This window comes from Neopelma chrysocephalum, unplaced genomic scaffold (genome assembly GCF_003984885.1).
Source record: "Neopelma chrysocephalum unplaced genomic scaffold, ASM398488v2 Primary Assembly neopelma1_128, whole genome shotgun sequence".
Classification (NCBI taxonomy): Eukaryota; Metazoa; Chordata; class Aves; order Passeriformes; family Pipridae; genus Neopelma; species Neopelma chrysocephalum.
The window spans coordinates 859,392-876,327 of record NW_020897790.1 but is presented as its reverse complement, the minus strand read 5'-3'; the positions used below and the strand labels follow the sequence as shown (position 1 = coordinate 876,327).

General features: G+C 41.8%; 3 protein-coding genes across 4 annotated transcripts in view; 2 read left to right on the top strand and 1 right to left on the bottom strand.

Annotated features, from left to right (window-relative positions):
• The window catches only part of RASSF6 (Ras association domain family member 6), a 62,407-nt gene that overhangs the window by 32,643 nt on the left and 12,828 nt on the right, over nucleotides 1-16,936 (bottom strand). The window lies entirely within an intron of this gene.
• Nucleotides 6,344-8,086, top strand: LOC113974886 (interleukin-8-like). The gene is made up of 4 exons (XM_027698419.1): nucleotides 6,344-6,407; nucleotides 6,589-6,724; nucleotides 7,403-7,486; nucleotides 8,056-8,086. The coding sequence occupies exons 1-4, from the start codon at nucleotides 6,344-6,346 to the stop codon at nucleotides 8,084-8,086; spliced, it is 315 nt and encodes a 104-aa protein (XP_027554220.1).
• LOC113974884 (interleukin-8-like) lies at nucleotides 11,091-14,354 on the top strand. The gene is made up of 4 exons (XM_027698417.1): nucleotides 11,091-11,179; nucleotides 11,932-12,070; nucleotides 13,007-13,090; nucleotides 13,688-14,354. Exons 1-4 carry the CDS (start codon nucleotides 11,116-11,118, stop codon nucleotides 13,761-13,763), a joined length of 363 nt encoding a protein of 120 aa, XP_027554218.1. The 5' UTR covers nucleotides 11,091-11,115; the 3' UTR covers nucleotides 13,764-14,354.

The window sequence follows — 16,936 nt, the reverse complement described above, 5'->3', positions numbered from 1 at the left end:
ATACCTGAAGCGTTTGTTTGACCTGCTGCTGACTTTCAATTAAGTGTTACAAAATTCGCTGGAGTTAAAGGAAGTTCTCCATGGCAGTAGTTGCCAAGAAGCAATATAATGTAAATTATTCCCTGGGGTTTTCCATTTCAAATAGGAAATAAACCATATCAAATTAAGGAAAGAAGAGTGACAAGAAAAATGAGTTGGATTTCCCTGAAAACCATTACCTTCCAGCACAGTGTTACAAAGCAGGAAAAACAGACATTGGGGGTGCTGCCTTTGCTCTTTTTTCTTGAGGAGCAGGACTGGGTGGGAAGAGACAGGACCTGGGGTCTGTTCCCATTGCAGCTGACCTTCCCAACCTCTGCCCAGCATCTGTAACAACTGCAGGAAGAAGTGGAATACTCAGGTGCAGCTGCCACACAAATCCTTATCTGTACCTCTTAATAGGGGAAACAGATCTCTTCCACAGCAAATATTGAAAATCAACAGAGCACAGAACAAAGCAAACACAGACTGTCAATCTGCAGAATTCAAGGCCATGCACTCAGCAGGGCAAACATTCAACTTGTAAATAAACCAGTAGCACTGAATTCCCAGGAAAGAGTTACTTGTGTGGAGCCAGATAATGTTTCTGCAGTGTCCAACCAGTGGGACCACACCAGCAGTGGATTCCTTAGGATGTGTTTGTTCCGCTTGGACACTGCTCCAGGAGCGTTTCCCCTCGGCTCCAGTGTCAGAGGTTGTTGTATAAGGAGCTAAAAACTCTCTCTGGGTTTCCCATGATGTAAACATACACACAGTGTGCTCAGTGACCATCAGTCCCACAAGGGGCCAGCTTCCCACACGATGGAGACGGGCCCTCATGGATAAAATGCAGCTGCAGTTCCCTTCCTCTCCAAGTTCTTCTGTGTTCAACTTCTGTTCTCTCAGTGCAGGCAAAAAGCATGCCTGTGAGCGCTCTATCAGTTCAGACTGATCTTTCCTCCAGAGAGTTTGGAAATAAAAAATGCCTGGATTTACACAAGGAATTTGAGGGCAATGCACTCCCTTTGTCTCCCTAGGAGCTGTTCTGCTTTGCACTATCTCACTCCCTCTGAGTTCAAGACCTTGTTCTCTTCAGATTTACATCCAACGCTGAAGCGTGACTCCGCTGATTTTAATTTATTCCGGATTTACACCAGTAAGTGGATGATTAGAATTGCAATACTCATGGAATACAGCACAGGGTTGTTAATTCTGCTTTGTTTATAGGCTTGAAAATACTATAGTTTTGGAAAAACTGTCCTTATTTTATCCTCCCCCCTTAAGTAGGAAAAGGCTACCTAGAACACAGGCTTCTAGTTTAGGGACAGATGAGGGGATATGGGCTGGCAAAGGGGGAGGTCAGGGAGTCAGGGAGGGAGTATAAGCAAGTGCTACTCCTAAGTATCTTCTCCAGTCCTTTCCTTATTCCGAGCTACCGTTTCTGCTCAGTCCTGGAAGCCTTGGCCTTGTTACAATAAATAAAATATTTTTCTGAGTAACTCTTTCATTCATGTATTATAATTGGTTTTCAGTCACTTATGATGATTAATGAATAAAGGTATTTGTTTAATTGGAAAGACAATACATGGTGCATACTGCAATACTGGGAAGTCCCTGAGAAATCCTACCGCAATTAGTTTTTTCTTTAAAATGCAACTAATGGAATTAAACTGCAGTGGTCACTTTAGTCCTTTGAAAAGCTTGCTGCATGTGAGTAGCCAGGACATCCTGCTCAAGCTTCAGGCAGCATCCTGTCTAGTTCTTCTTTTTCTTCCTTTTCTTTTTTTTTTTTTCCAATACAACTTCCCTTTCTGGAGATGATTTCATTTCCTATGCAGTTACTACAGGGATGGGGAAAACCCGGGAATACACCAAGGCAGATATTTTCCATCAAAGCTGATCAGCAAAAGGCCTTTCATTGTATTATGAATCAGCCAAAGGGCACAGTAACAAAGGACTGCAATTTTGGATTCCTTCAGACTGCTGAAAAATGTGAACCAAATCCTGAGTCAACCAGAAATGTTCTTCTGGAAGCTCAGGGACTCCGCTGAAGCAAAGCTCAGCGCTGCCACTGGTGAATTTTAGAAGTCCAGCTGCAAGGCTGGAGTACGAAATGCACAGCACTAGGATCCAGAACAGCCAGCAGGATGAACAATGGGACAACCAGCTGGCTAACAGAAAATTCAAGAGAGAGGAAGAATTGCTAGCGATGGGTTTAGGTGTGTTATATGAGCGGGTATTGCTGGAGCACCTGTTTGTGCTGCAGGGACGTGCCAGGTCCTCTCAAGACACAACTCGAAAGCGCCTCTCCTGCCTCTAAACCAGAGATTTCACCAGCAGTGTAGGTGGAAAAAAACATTCACCAGCACAGATGTTGCAACTGTGCTTCTCTGCAGCAAGAATCACGGGCCACACGGAAAATACAGGAACTGGGAGCATCACCTCCTGCACCGTGAGGAAGTAGTGCTGTGGTACAGCAGAGCTCTGCCTCTCATCCTTGTTCTCAGAAAACCGTGCGATTTTATGACTAAGTAATGCTTTCTTAGAGCACTCACACAGTGACCTTTGTAACTCCTGCCCAGTGCCCAGCACTTCTGGAAATGAACAAATGCCATTTCCATCCTTGTTAATGGTGGTGAATATCAAAGACAGGCAGCTTCAGGAAGAGGGAAGGAGGTAGTGCCACAAATTTCAGTGAGTTTCTCCTGAGAAGGAGGGCTCGGCAAAACAAGTTAAGTCTGCAGAACTGCATGTTAACTAAACAAAAGAGAATGAATATTTTTGGAGAGGGCTGACTCAGACACTGCTGAAGCTCATCAGAAGGTAGATACTAAACGTGGATCTCATGGTTGCACTTCTATTTACAGTCCTTTATTCCATATCACTCTTATAAAAGTCATTCAGTGTGACAGTTGGCAAACTTAAAATCTTGGGAGGGTTGTTGTTATCTAATTAAGGAATAGTTAGGGAGAAAAGACACAGACTTGTGGTATTTGTCACTGTAAGTAAGTTCTCTGTTTGGCCCTCTCAAGTCAGATAGATTTTGCACACAGGGTCACGGAAGTATAAAAAAAATATGAAGAGTTTGCCTGCAGGAAATCTAAAGCTCAAGCAGGACTACCCTTTCCTGCTGAATCTAATACTCTTTCAAAAAACCCCAACAGGTCACATGGACTGACTCAGCTGCTCAGCGATTTCTAAATCATCTTTTACATCTTTGAATGTAAAATTCCAGGCATGAGGCATGATTTCTAAAGATACCAGTGAACAATCACTGAGGGAGATGAGGACAAGGCACTGCAAGAGATTCCCCAGGGGAAAGAAATTCCTCACTGCTCATGTGAGCATAAGGAAATGTAAATTTTGTGGGCACTCACGAGTCAGGGAAGGTTGGGCAGGAGCACACAGAAAATGATCTGAGAAACTCCAGTGTTTTCACTCTGGTACCTCAAGCTCTCTCCTGCCCTTTGTTGTGCAATAGCATAACTGAGGTGGAAGCCTTGATAAGTGGAATTACTGAATTTTACGCCTGTCATAGCACCTCCAGATTGATTTGAACTAATGCAGCACACACCAGTTTGCCATGTGATTTGGACGGGGACTTTTGTATCACACATCAGTGCCCAAAGTTGGACATATGAGAGTCTGCATTTCTGTGTGTCATACACTGCCAATAAGCTCATCAGTACTCAGAAATCTTATCACTTGCTGGCTGTTAAGGCACTCTTATGCCAAGAAAAGTTCTCAAAAACTGTGTTTATGACCCTTACGACAAAAGAAGTGTTTATTCAGCTGGAGGCTACCAGATATCGTTTATGATAGTCATATTTAAGGCTTAGGAATGACTCTCTTCAGTCAGAAAGTGTGTGCACTAGAAATCCAGCAGCTCTTAATTCACCTGCCTCACATCTCCAAAACTAGGTCCTTGTAAATTAATAACAGCAGGTCCTCTCTTTCACCCAAAGCACACAGTTTACAATAAAACATGTGATCTTTTCATATAGAGTTCATCTTTCTGATTCTCTCCGCAACCACAAGAGGAATTTTATCTTTGTTGACTCTGAGCTTTTTGCAAGCCACTCCTGAGCACTCTGCTCACTACCTCTTCAATTACAAGTCAAAGCACAGCCTCCAGAACAGTGCTCAGTTGTTCTCACTGCTCCATATCAAGGTTTGTTATACCGTCATCATTATGTTATCTATGATAAATGTGAAACACCTAAGCCCTTTCTTTACATTTGAGTAGAAACGTACAGGAGCCACAAACATCTGATCTGTCTGGACCAAGAAAGCAGAAATAACAGTTCCTTAAAACACAACAGGCAGAAGGTTTTGCACAAAGGTGACAAAGGGTAAATGCTTCATTGCACGTAGAGCACAGAAACAACAATTTTGTCTTTGAGATAATGAAAATCAGTGGGGAAGTTAGAGAGGAATAACAGTTTTTTGGGTTTATTTGGAAAAGAATTCCACACTCCTCAGGCAATGCAATTCATCCTTGCATGCAGGTCAGAAGACATTTCCATTGATGCTCCAGCTTGCATTTCTGTAAACAGCTTGTTGTGCATGGAAATAGTGTGTTAGGGGGAAACAAAAATTCCAGAGACAGGAATGAACAACCCAGTCTGTGCTGCTCTCAGCAGCTCTTTGTAAAAAGAGATTGACTGGGAATGTGATAAAGGCCCACAGAATTATGAAAGAAGTGGAAATCAGGGATAAGGATCAATACCTACATCATGTTTCCCCCTAAAAGAATCGGGAGGCAGCGTATGAAACCAGGCTCGTAGTGGAAGACTACTAGAGATGAGTGTCAAAGACACTTCAACCTTTTCTTACGCATTCCTGGACATCTGCCGATGGCCTTGGCTGGAGAGGACACTCACCAGGCAGCCCTCTGGTGTGACACACACGGCTGTAATTAGGTGCTGATGTGCCCTGTTGGCTAATCCAGCTGTGTTCACTGCATGCTGGAAAGCAGCAGGGAAACCACGGGCTTAACCCCAGAGCTGCAGCTCTTACTAGGCTATTATTCAGAACGCATCCGCTAAAGTTATTTATAGTCAGACACTGATAGATATGGTAATAGTAAGTGGAATTCAGTCCGGCATATGGAAATCTCAAAGTCCTTCATGATCACTCAGAGAAAAATAACCTACATTCATTTATATCTGGTCCTGTGCTTTGTTCCTTTGACTTCCCCATTACATGGCAGAGGAACAACAACAGGACTCCTTATTGTTTAACCCAAATAAAGCCCACTTGTGTTTTACTATTTGTCTATACTGCTAGTAAAAATGGTTGTACATCTCTGACTTTATCTGAATAATCCCTCTTCATGATCCCATCCTCACTTTTCCTTTAATTTTATTATAATTAGAAGAAACCTTCTCTTTACAGGGTCAAATTAAAATTTGCAAAAGTGGCTCAATTTATTTCTGAATCAGAATCCTGGAGCAGCTTTTAGAACTTTCCTCTGCCCAAATTCAAAGCAGCAAAGAGCTAAGAAGTTTAGGTTTCAGAAGAGGCAGTCATGCTCAAAAAAAAAAAATCACCTTAGGTTAGGTAAAGCAATTTGTCATGTCATAATAACATACTCTGTATGTTCTCAGTGGTACAACAAAGTCAGTCTGGATTCTGTTGCTTATTAGGCAAAGCAATTCATCATATCATAATATGTTCTATAGGTTCTCAATGGTGCAACAATAAGTCTGGATTCTGTTGCTTATTCCAGTGATGCCAGATTTGAATTTATCAAAAAACATACTGTCAGTGTTTCTGCAGATGTTAGCTCGGTATATAATTATTTTTTAATATAAAGTAATATAAGGGCAAGGGGACCTAGTATCTATCATTTCTACAAGTATTACCTCCTACTTCTAGCAAGTCTTAAAATGAAAAAAAAACAGAAGACTAAAGGCACACAGATGGAAAATAATGGAGAAAATGCCTTCCACCAGTGGAGGAAAGTCAGAACAAAAGAAAATTATCACAAGAAATACAGAATTACAAAGCCCCTATAGAAACTCCACACAGCACAGGGCAATTCTTTTTGTCTTTACTCAATGAAGTGCTTTGTGTTAACGAGAAGGGATGTTGTGGTCATGAAGGGAAAGGGGCTTACCCACTCACCTGTGACTCACTGCACAGCAGCATCTCGCAGGTTTGGAGTTTCCGTGGCTGTGATGCTGCAGTGCACAGGGCAGCCAGGCAGGATATAAACACGGGCGGCCCCAGAGCACAGGCACTCAACATCCTGGGAGCAGCCCGAGCTCACCCCACCACAGAACCAGGCTCAGGCGACTCAAGGAACACACACTCTTGCATCATGATGGGCAAGGCTGTGGCTGCTGTCCTGACTCTGCTCCTGATCTCAGCGGTGGGAACACAAGGTAAAGGAACCTCTCCTAAAGCTCTCCTGACTGATGGCCAGGGCAAATGCTGACAGGGAGAGACTGTGCTGTCCGACCAGTGCAGCAAAGAACTCTCTATCAAAGAACTGCTATCAGCAAAAGGAATGTGTTGTGCTTCCAGTGGAAACAGTGAAACACTCCACCTGTTTTTGTTTTCCAGGTAAGGCCCTGGCACGGTCAGCCATTGAACTCCGGTGCCAGTGCATAGGCACCCATTCCAGGTTCATCCATCCCAAGTTCATCCAAAACGTGAACCTCAGCCCCAGCGGACCTCACTGCAAGAATGTTGAAGTTATGTAAGTGCTTTTGCAAAACCCTCACAGTTACTTGCCATGAAGGAAGCAGATTTTGTGCTCAGGACGGTGTAAGCGTTCTCTGAGTGATGTGACCAGCCGGCAGGAGCAGCTGCTCAGAGCGCAGAACAGCAAACTCACAGCCATCAGGCAGCAGATAACTTTCTAAAACTCTGAATTCCACCAGGACATGGTGGAAGATAACGCACAGAGCCATTCGGAGCAAGTGATCAAAACATCAGCTTCAATGGCTAGGTCAAAAAAATGATCACCCTTCTACTCAAGTCAATGAAAAAAATAGCATTAGCATAGAAATCACATAATCTGGTCGTTGTCCAGAACTTTTACTGTAACCAGTAATAGTACAGGTTCTGAATCAAGATGAAAAGATTTAGCCCTTCAGTTAAGGACCAACACAAACACAAAGCAAGTTGGCAAGGGAAAAGAAGCAGTTTTGAAAAGAGAGAGAGTCCTGCAAATGGTTTAATGCATCAAACAAGTAGATATGAGAAGATATGAAACCATTTAAAAAACAAAACTATGCTAGACTACAGCCTCAATTGATAGAGCTTAAAAGGGGAACACGTCAGTGTATACCTAGAATGATGATATGAGAGAAAAGTGACACTGCCCTGGAGTTCACTAAGTAGCCCTTTTCCCTTCCTTTTTTTCCTGTTGCAGAGCTACCCTGAAAGACGGCAGAGAAGTGTGCCTGGAGCCCACTGCTCCCTGGGTGAAGCTGATCATCAAGGCAATTCTGGACAAGTGAGTCATTCCTTCTAATGAGCACAACTTATCGAAAACCGGTATTTTAATTGAGCTACCAGACACATACGGTGTGCAGGGCTCCAAAATTCTGTCTCCTCAGGCAGTTACTACCGTTTGTGTTCACTAATTGTGACAAACACTGTGATTGCTTTGAGCTTTAATTATAGCATTAAGTACTGAAGCCTTCCTGTGCCACACACCCCACAGGAATGTAACCTTCATCTCTCCTAAAACAGAAGCATTTTGAGAACCTGCAGCACAACTACTCAGGAAATCTAGGCATTAACTGATTGGTTTTCTCTTGCTTGCAGTGGTAGAAAGTAACAATCAGCTTTTCAAACTAATGGCATTTAGTTACATGGGAAGAAAAAATCAGGCTTCATTTGCCAAGTGAAGCATCAAACTATGGAAGTCCACTGCCACTGAATATCTGTGAAAAGGTCATGATATACCAGTGTCCCTCAGGTTCAGTTACAGTTTTTCAGGGGCCTGGGCACAGAAGCACAAAGCAGTGGATTTCAGCTGATGTCAGCAAGTCTTACCTGTTCCATCTTCTTTCTTTCCAGGGCAAACCCCAAACCTGAGACAGTGTCCTAAGACATAGAAGAAAAATGTCCTAACTCATCCAGCAAGACAAAAATAGGAGAGACGCTCACACAGCTTCTGGTAGCTCACCTTCTCCTGCCTCCTACGTCCACCCTTTAACAACATCTAGAATATGGATTCCTGCTTTTTAGTTAGTTGACAACAGTACTTTAAGTCCTTATGTAGGAGTGACACCATGACAAGCAGGCAAAAAAATGGTTTGTGAAAAGGTACAGAGATGATTCTGGATTAAATTTTGCTAAACAAAGCTGGAACAGTGCAGTGCATGCATGCTCAGCTGAGCTCTCACTAAATGACTCCTGCCTTTTTGCTAACAGTTTAGGAAAAGACCAGCAACTCCTTCTCTTTAGCAAAGCATGGACAGGTAACAGCAACTGTACCTGGGTCACTGCCACTCACAGTGGGCTACTGGCCATAAAGGGGAGCTTGCAGAATTGGGATGTCAAAATTCTGACACATCAGGTTTTGTGCCATCATTTTCAAGATATTATTTATAGTGAATTAGTGTTGTGAAGGTATAAACATATATTTTAAAGCCATCTCTTGTCTAGAAAAAAGCACTTTATTTATAGATATATTTCTATTTATTTTTGTATATTTATTTCCTTTTGCATAAGAATGTAATTGATCTTAAATGTTTATTTATTTATTTATTCACAGAACTATTTATGTTCACGTGCCTAATAAACACTTGTTGAAATGTTTTCACTTCAATACTGTGTCTTATTAATGTCCTTATAGAGAGTTGAAAAAAAGAGGAAGCATTTCCTTTCAGTTTGTATCACATAAGGGGTTCCCAGAAGGGCAAGTGGTGTCTGAGTTGTGGTGTCTGTGTTGTTTGCAACAACAGCAAATTGTTGTCTCTGGGAAGTGCAGATAATTTACAATCGGAGGAATTACAAAAATTATCTACTTTCTTCCTCTTTTCTTGGCAGACTCAGTGTTCGCAGAGGTCTAGAAGATAAAATTCCCAGGTAGTAATGAATAAATACTGGTTAGTCACAGAAACTGCAGGGCCATAGCAGTGTGGTGCTCTAACAGCACAGCAGCTGAGAACCTGACAATAAACAAGGGGCTTCATTAACTTAAATAAACAGGGAAATCTGATAAATGTTGAGGAAGTCACTGAGCATCCTCCCTCATTCCAGTGAGGAGAATAAGAGGAAATCCTAAGAAACAAAGCTCCAATTGTACAGCCTCCTATCTACCTATGACACAACAATTTACATAGGAATGTTGGAATACAAGCAGAGAACACCTGAGAAATGGGAAAGTTGAACAAATATTTTGATATTTGTTTAGCTTCGGTCTTTTCCAACAAGGAGCCACTCCATATTCTGGACAATCAGCTCATGTTTGCTCATGGTGCAAGGCATAAAGGGAGTTTTTAGCACTGTTTGAGCGAGCTCTTGTGCAAGAGGACAACCATTCTGACCATGCTTTGCTCTCTGTCCCCATATCTGCCTCTGTCCCACAGCATGGCATTGCACAGCCTGCTAGACTCAGAATGGGAAGGAGTCAAAGTTTCCCAAGGGGACAGGTTTTGTTCAGACTTGTCTTACAACTCTAAGCCTCCCTGTTTCCTGAGGGATTTTTACAAGCTGACTTCTCTCAGAGATCCAATTTGGAGATAAGCATGCCAGAAACATCAGCCAAGAATGGGGAGAGGTGGGGAAGAACCACTTGATCTGCATGGCCGTAAAAGTATGGGTGTATCCTAAAGGACTGGCACCAGTTTTAGTGCCTTACAGATACAATACATCTAACCTTTGCCACCAGCAAAATCCCAGGCAAGTTACTGGGAGCTGAACCACAGCCAAGGAAGGGCTCTTCTCAGAAACTCTTATCCAAAATGTCAGCAATGGCTGTGCTCCCAGGACCCCAGGCAGGTCACTTGCATACCCTCTTCCTCTTTAGGTTATCATCACTCATCAGTGAGACGTGATTCTGAGGCTGGCTAGAAATGACACCGTATCACATCTCTGTTCCGTGTGCAGTCATGGAACACCTTTTCTCAGGAAGGCAACAACCACCCTGCCGCTTCCAAAAATGTGTTTCAGTGTTCTTGGAGACTGCTAAGGGAAGCACTGGGGCTCTTCGGGCTCACTGACTGCCTTTGTCAGACATGGGCTGTTCTTCCATGTTAATAGAAATCACTTGTGTTTATCTGCTGTTTTAAACACCTGGGATTATTCTAAACGCACGAGGTTAGAAAGAAAAACAAGCAACTTCCTAAGTGCTTATTTTAACCAGGTGTCATTATGTCCCTTTCTGCCAGATACTTTTCCTTTTCATAATCAGAACAGATAAAAGTTTCAGAAGAGCTTAAGTGCCTTTGGTGATAATGCCTCAGTCATTTTAAGTGCATCATTTCCTGCACAGTGATTAGAGAAGCTTTTCAGTACAGAATTAAGTATCTAAATCCCTTTAGCCAAACTGAGAATTACAAAATCCTTTCAGAGAACAATAGAAATTAGATATGTCTTGCCTTCATAAGATACTGGCTAAATAACTTCGTTGGATTCATACCAAAATATAGTAAGACGGGGATGAAAAGTTACTGTAATTATGTTGGGTGAAAGTTTTTGCACAAGACACTTAAATGTGACACAAAGAGCTGAACAGAAATTCTATATTCAGAGAGGAGGAAAAAAGTCCCTTTATTTTGGCTCAGGGGGACATCTGGTAATGCTGTATGAATTTCCAAGTGCAAGCTCAGCATTGCTGATTAAAACTAATATCCCATGAAGAAGTGCAAACAGCAAGTGATGGATAACAACCACAATTTAAAGGAATAATTTAAAATAAACAGCAGCAAAAGTTAGGGAAGTTTGAAGTGCCATTGAATGGACTGCACAGTGATTTGGATTTCTTATGCAACACTCTCATGTGTTAGGAAACCTTGTGTGCAGCACCCATTTGGTCAGCACTCAGGCTGCTGGGAGTGCACGCCTCAGGTATAAAACCTGATGGGAAATAGCACCAGAGTGGGACATCTGTCAAGAAAACTTTGCACAGCAATGGATGGCAAATCTGTTGCTGTCGCTTTGGTTCTCTATCTGGTCTCAATGGCAGGGTCAGAAGGTAAGAAAATTATTTCTTAAAACTCAGGTAACTAATTAATAAACATACATATGCAAATGCAAGAGGCCTTAGATATGTCCATGATGGCTTTCTGCATCTTCAATAAACCATCATTCAGTAGTCACAGGAATCATTTGTACCTGTTAGGATGCTATGGATGTTTCCAGGAATAAGATGTGCTTCTGTCAGGAAATGAGTTTATTCCTATGCCATAATATATGCTTTTCTCCAGATTTTAAGAAGTGTTTAAGACAGGACCTTTTTTCCTAAATATGTCCATATATCTCTTCTTTTCCAAGTAACAATTTTCTCCTATTTGTGATTTTATTTTTGGTAGGCAGGTTGTTGATAGTGCTTCCTCAGAGCAAGAATTATCTCATTTGCAGGAAAGAATAAAGAACATGAGCAGATGATCATGGTAGAAACTAATAAACATGTATGTGTACACAGTTAATGATATTAACCCACTTTGTTCAAGTGATGCAATTTAGGTAGGACCTAGCCAGGCACAAAGGCACTATGAAAACACCTAAATATTTTCACTTAGAGATCCAGCTTTAAATTCAACTGCACCTGTACATCAACAGCTCTAAAAATGTGGCTGCTGATTTTGTGCAGATGCAGTTAATTTTATCCAAGTATCCAGCAAATCAGAGAGCTGAGGAACAAGAGTAAATCTGGCAGAAGGGATTCATAGCAGCAAATAAAGAGACTGTTCATGTACTTAGACATAAGTGAGTTTTGTTCCACAGGTAAGGCCCTGGAGAAGACCAAGGAAAAAGGCTCCCAATGCCATTGCATAAGCACTCATTCCAAGTTCATCCCTCCCAAGATGGTTCAGGATGTGAGACTGAGCCAAAGAGGACCTCACTGCAAAAATGTGGAAATCATGTGAGCACTTTTGCTAAACAGCATCTTGCTTCCAACAGGAGGAACTGAATTTGCATTTCTCATTCCATTTATTTATATACTTTGGGTGGAATATTTCTCTTGTGAAGCCTCAGAGAAACCAAGTGTCAGGAATTAGGGCCTCTATCCATAGGAACGAGCTAATTCCCTGCCAATGTTACAGTCAGTTTCCAGACAGCTTTTTAAAACTCTCTCTGCTCATATCTTAATTATCACCAACATCAGAGGAGAGAATTAGATCCCCACAGCACATCCAGGAACCAATTAGTAACTTAGACAATGAAGAATCAATCAAAGATACAATCTTGATGCTCTCGAGATGAATTCAAACAAATTCCACTGACTTGGTCTGCATGAGGCAAATTTGAAAGGCCGTGAGTTATTCCCTGTGTCAGAATTGCACACAGAGCGCACACTCCCTGTGTGAGGAGTGCGGAATTTGGATGACATTCCATGTGGGTACAAAGTAAAAGATATGGTGAGCTTCATTTAAAACCACACCAGGAACTGGTCACACAAACTGGACCAATTCATTCAGTAAATAGAAGGGCTTTTTCTCTGTGGTTTCTTAAGCAAATACAATCATACCCTCTGTGCAGCACAGTGTGGCATCCAGCTCCACCTCACTAGGAATTGGTAATTTCAGCCAGGTTTGGTCAAAAAATTAAGTTCCTGAAAGATCTGCTAAACTATGACCCCATAGAGAACTGAAATCAAATAGAGAATTCATTTGGCTCATTATAAGAATACAGCATAAACACCTATCTTGACATCATTAATAAAAACCCCCAAACAAATCAGACAAAACCAAACAAGTCCTTCAGTTACTTAATGGACAAATGGCTAAGAGAAATTTCCAACCATTAGGAGGGTGGGAGGACCCCCCCTGCCCTGACTTCTCTGTTTCTCTCTGGGCAGAGCTACACTGAAAGACGGCAGGGAAGTGTGTTTGGAAGCCACTGCACCCTGGGTCCGGCTCACTGTAAAGGCTCTACTGGCCAGGTAAGCTGCTTCCTTTACTGGAACACCTTCAGTGAAGGGCTGGCTTTAGAGGGCACATTTAATTTCTTGGCATGCAAATGTTCACCCTCTTCAGGCATTAGTAATTCTTTCCCACAGTTCTCTCTAAATCAGTACTTCTACATGCCTGAGGAGTAAAATATTGTCCAAGCTTTGACATCTTTCTGTTGTATCAAGCCACCCAAAAGGCCACAGTTGTGATGCCCCTGAACCTCTGCTGAGAGACAGCACATTTGGGGTGTGTTTGACACTTCCAAAAATCAAACTCTCAAAGACTGCCTTCCTCTTTCTGGGTATAATTCAGACATGCAGCTGGCATTTCTAAGAGCTTTCACAGCTGTAAACAGAGACAGTCAAATCCCTACTTTGCACAAAGGCACGTGCAAGTCCTTTCTGTTGGAACAGTTCTTGGAGGAACACAGATTTTTCTTGTCTTTGCACATATGTCAATTGGTTGGTACAATAAAAATAAGTCCTTAACAATTCATGAGCATTTATTGCTCTCCCTGTAGCTTGTATTAACAGCAATTGTTTATTCAATACATTTCTGAATTCACTTTATACTTCATCTAATTACAGGGCCAGGGACAATACTGAGCCACCAGTCAGAGAGAAGCCAAGGAAAAATACACCTTGGAGTTCTTCAAGGATATGAAATGAGAGGAAACACTTGCTGATGAGAATGCCAAGGAACAGATCCCCCACCTCAGCTACATTCTACAGTTGATTATTTTTCTTTTCCTGAGATAGCTGCTAAATCTCCATATTTCCTTTGCTGTGCCTATCTCTAAACTTCTGTCTGTGATGAATCAAGGATTCAAGCTTAATGAATGTGTTTTAGTGCTGTAAGGATGAGAATAAACAAGATTAAATTAGTTACCCTTAAATGGCCTTACTTAAAGCAGAAACAGAATTAGAAAACACATGAATAAACACATAAGGAAGTATCTGTGTAGCTTGGAAGGAAGTAATTTTTCATGCACTTGTTACAGTTGTTGACAACAAGCCTAGGGATGTGGCAGGCCCCGCAGGTAGAGTCGTATTGTCTTCCTGAAATCCTTTCACAGCCCTCACCAAACACTAGAAAAAATGAGGCTAAGAAAGAGGTCTTGGAAACGAATACATAAGAGATGAAGTGCAGAATGAAAAGATCAGCTTTTATCAATAAAAGAACATCACCCATGGATTCCTACACCACTTTGTGTGGGGTCCCACTTGGTTTGGCAGTTGCACAAGTTGTCTGGAAAGGTCTTTGGCCATGAGCTGAAGTTCTCTGATGATGATGGAAAGACAAGGCTCAACTACAAAGAACTGCAGAAAGACCTCAGGAGACTCACGGATTAGGCAACAAACCACCAGATGAAATTCCCTGCAGGAAGCAGCCAAAGTGAATGACATAGGAAAAAATTACAAAGCTCCTATGAAACTAAGACATTCGAGGCTGGCCAGCAGCACACAGGAGAGAGATCTTGGGATGGTGCTAAGGGGTAAGATAGGAATATGAGATTAGAGAATGAAGAGAATTTCTAAGTGATTTTAGCTAAAGAGTATTTGACTGGGTCTACCTGCAGCACAGGTGCAAGCAAGCACGGGCTGACATCTAAACTACCTCCTGCAAGGTGCTTCCCTGTCTCATCAGCAGTTCCAAGGCACTGCCAGCCTCAGGGTAATGACTACAAGTTCATGGCTTTCACAAGGAAGCTGCTAAAATTAGAGATACTACATCACCTGTGCTACTTCTCTTTATTGTGCTGTAGTTTCCACTTACAGACAGAAGGATGCAGGCAGAGACACACGTATACACATATATAGAAAAAGAAGTTTAGAAATCGTATTTCTGAAGAAAAGAACACACTATTTATTTTAATATAACAGGAAATATTTGGCCATTTTTTGTGTGTCTCATGTTAGTTCTACCTAACACTATAACAGACCACATTTTTTTGCTTTGCAAAAGGATTTTGCAGCTTTCATATTTATTTTATGTTACTGCTTAAGGGTCCGGGGGAATGTTTATATGACTAAACATTGGTTTCAGTGTCAGTTCCCATTGATTCATTGTTAATTTCTTTCTACAGTCAAAAGGGTGTTAGAAATGTTTTGTCTCAGTGATTTGCTACACACTGATGATGCCTGGCCATATAAATCTAGTTTCTGAGACAGCAGGTTCTAGCAGCAGGCACCAGACCAGAGATACATGGTGAGAGCAATGGAGGACTCCAAAATACCATGAGTTCCCTGAGGAGTTCCATCTTCCGAGCCCCAGGGTGGGAGGTGAGGTTTGACCCCCACTGGCCCCTTGACCAAAGCAACTCTGGATTCAGATCTGAATCCAAAAGTTGACTGAATACACCCCCTGTTCCTTCCTGCTGTTGCCCCTCGAAGTTTTGGTGAACAGTAAGATTTGACCTGTCCAGCAGCTTGAGATGCAATGGATCAGCAGATTTACACATCACAGCTTTTGTGACAGTTCTCACTCACAAGAGTCAGACATGAACGTGTGACGTGTGTTATGGCCACTGATCGCTTCTAATTTAATCAAAAGTTCCTGGCACGAACTTCTTAAAACTCACCATGAGTTTCCTCCTGCCACTGCCAGATCTTACTTGCACAGTCAGAAAATGCTTCCGGCCAAACTCATGAAAGGCAAATGCAATTAAGCAATAAATGCAGCCTTCCTCAGGCGAGTAAAGCCCAGTTGCTCGTGCCTAACAATTCCCTAGGTGGGCTTAGTATCTTTTCTGTTAATTCCAGGTAGATAAAATTTATTTTTAATATTAATTTATTGATATTTACTAATATTTTATGTTAATACTACAATGAATACTAATGTATCATTTTTAATATTACTAGATGCCTCATATTAATATTTGCAATGACTTCTCATATTGAATTGCATCAAATGAAACATTTAATTTAATCCACAAAAAATTTTTGAGTGAAAGCTACAAGCCAGAACTGACTTGTTTTGAAGCAGAGCTGAAATATATATAATAAACAAATATGCAATCATATGAGTACATAATTATACTATTGCATTTATAAATACATAAATTAAAAGGCAATCAACTGAAAAGCCTGACTAAGGCTACATAACCATCTATATTTAGACACAGAAGTTTGAAAAATCCCACAAGCTGACCTAAGCCTTTCTCCTTTCCTTGCTATCACTTCCTCCCATAGCAAGTCAAACCCCGGATGTCTAGCAGATATTTTGCTTTTTATGTATCTTTCCCTAAGCTCTGCCTCACTGTAAATTTCCACGAGTGTTTGCACAACATTGTGCCCAGCTTTTGAGCAGCAGAAGGGATTATTTCCTAGCTCCTGTATTTGTCCCCTCAGCTTTCTGCAGCTCAAGTGGAATGGCAGGTGAATATCAAGACCTTTGCAGAGCAAAGGAGGTGGTTTCAGAAGACAGAGTGAGATTTTTTTCCTTGGGGAACAAGAGTACCTGGTAGAGAGGACACATAGGAGACAGGAGTTGACACTCACCTTGCACAAGCTCAGCTTGCACAGGCTGAACCCTCATTCCAGCAAAAACTTTGCCTCCTGGGCCCCTTTGGGTCTTGTGTGCACAACTTCTCAAGTGAGAGGTTGGAATTTGTCCAAAACAAGATAGATTCTTAATTTTCTTAGAGTAACTTTACCAGCCCAGGAACTGGAGCATTCCTCTGGAACTGGAGTGACTCAAACCAAGAAGAGGCTGAGGCTCAGCTTTACTGCATCCCTAGTGATGGTCTTGGTCACTGGAGAAGACCTGAATCCCTCTCAGAGCATCCCTTGTGTGAGGGTGTGCTTTGCTACATACAAAGATCCCAATCAAGATCC

Bases quoted from the DNA above. Each gene is read 5' to 3' on its own strand.
- LOC113974886 (XM_027698419.1), top strand. From the start codon at position 6,344: ATGATGGGCAAGGCTGTGGCTGCTGTCCTGACTCTGCTCCTGATCTCA. The intron at 6,408-6,588 runs GTAAAGGAACCT...TTTGTTTTCCAG, and splicing joins CTCAGCGGTGGGAACACAAG to GTAAGGCCCTGGCACGGTCA. The intron at 7,487-8,055 runs GTGAGTCATTCC...CTTTCTTTCCAG, and splicing joins ATCAAGGCAATTCTGGACAA to GGCAAACCCCAAACCTGAGA.
- LOC113974884 (XM_027698417.1), top strand. From the start codon at position 11,116: ATGGATGGCAAATCTGTTGCTGTCGCTTTGGTTCTCTATCTGGTCTCA. The intron at 11,180-11,931 runs GTAAGAAAATTA...TTTGTTCCACAG, and splicing joins CTCAATGGCAGGGTCAGAAG to GTAAGGCCCTGGAGAAGACC. The intron at 13,091-13,687 runs GTAAGCTGCTTC...ATCTAATTACAG, and splicing joins GTAAAGGCTCTACTGGCCAG to GGCCAGGGACAATACTGAGC.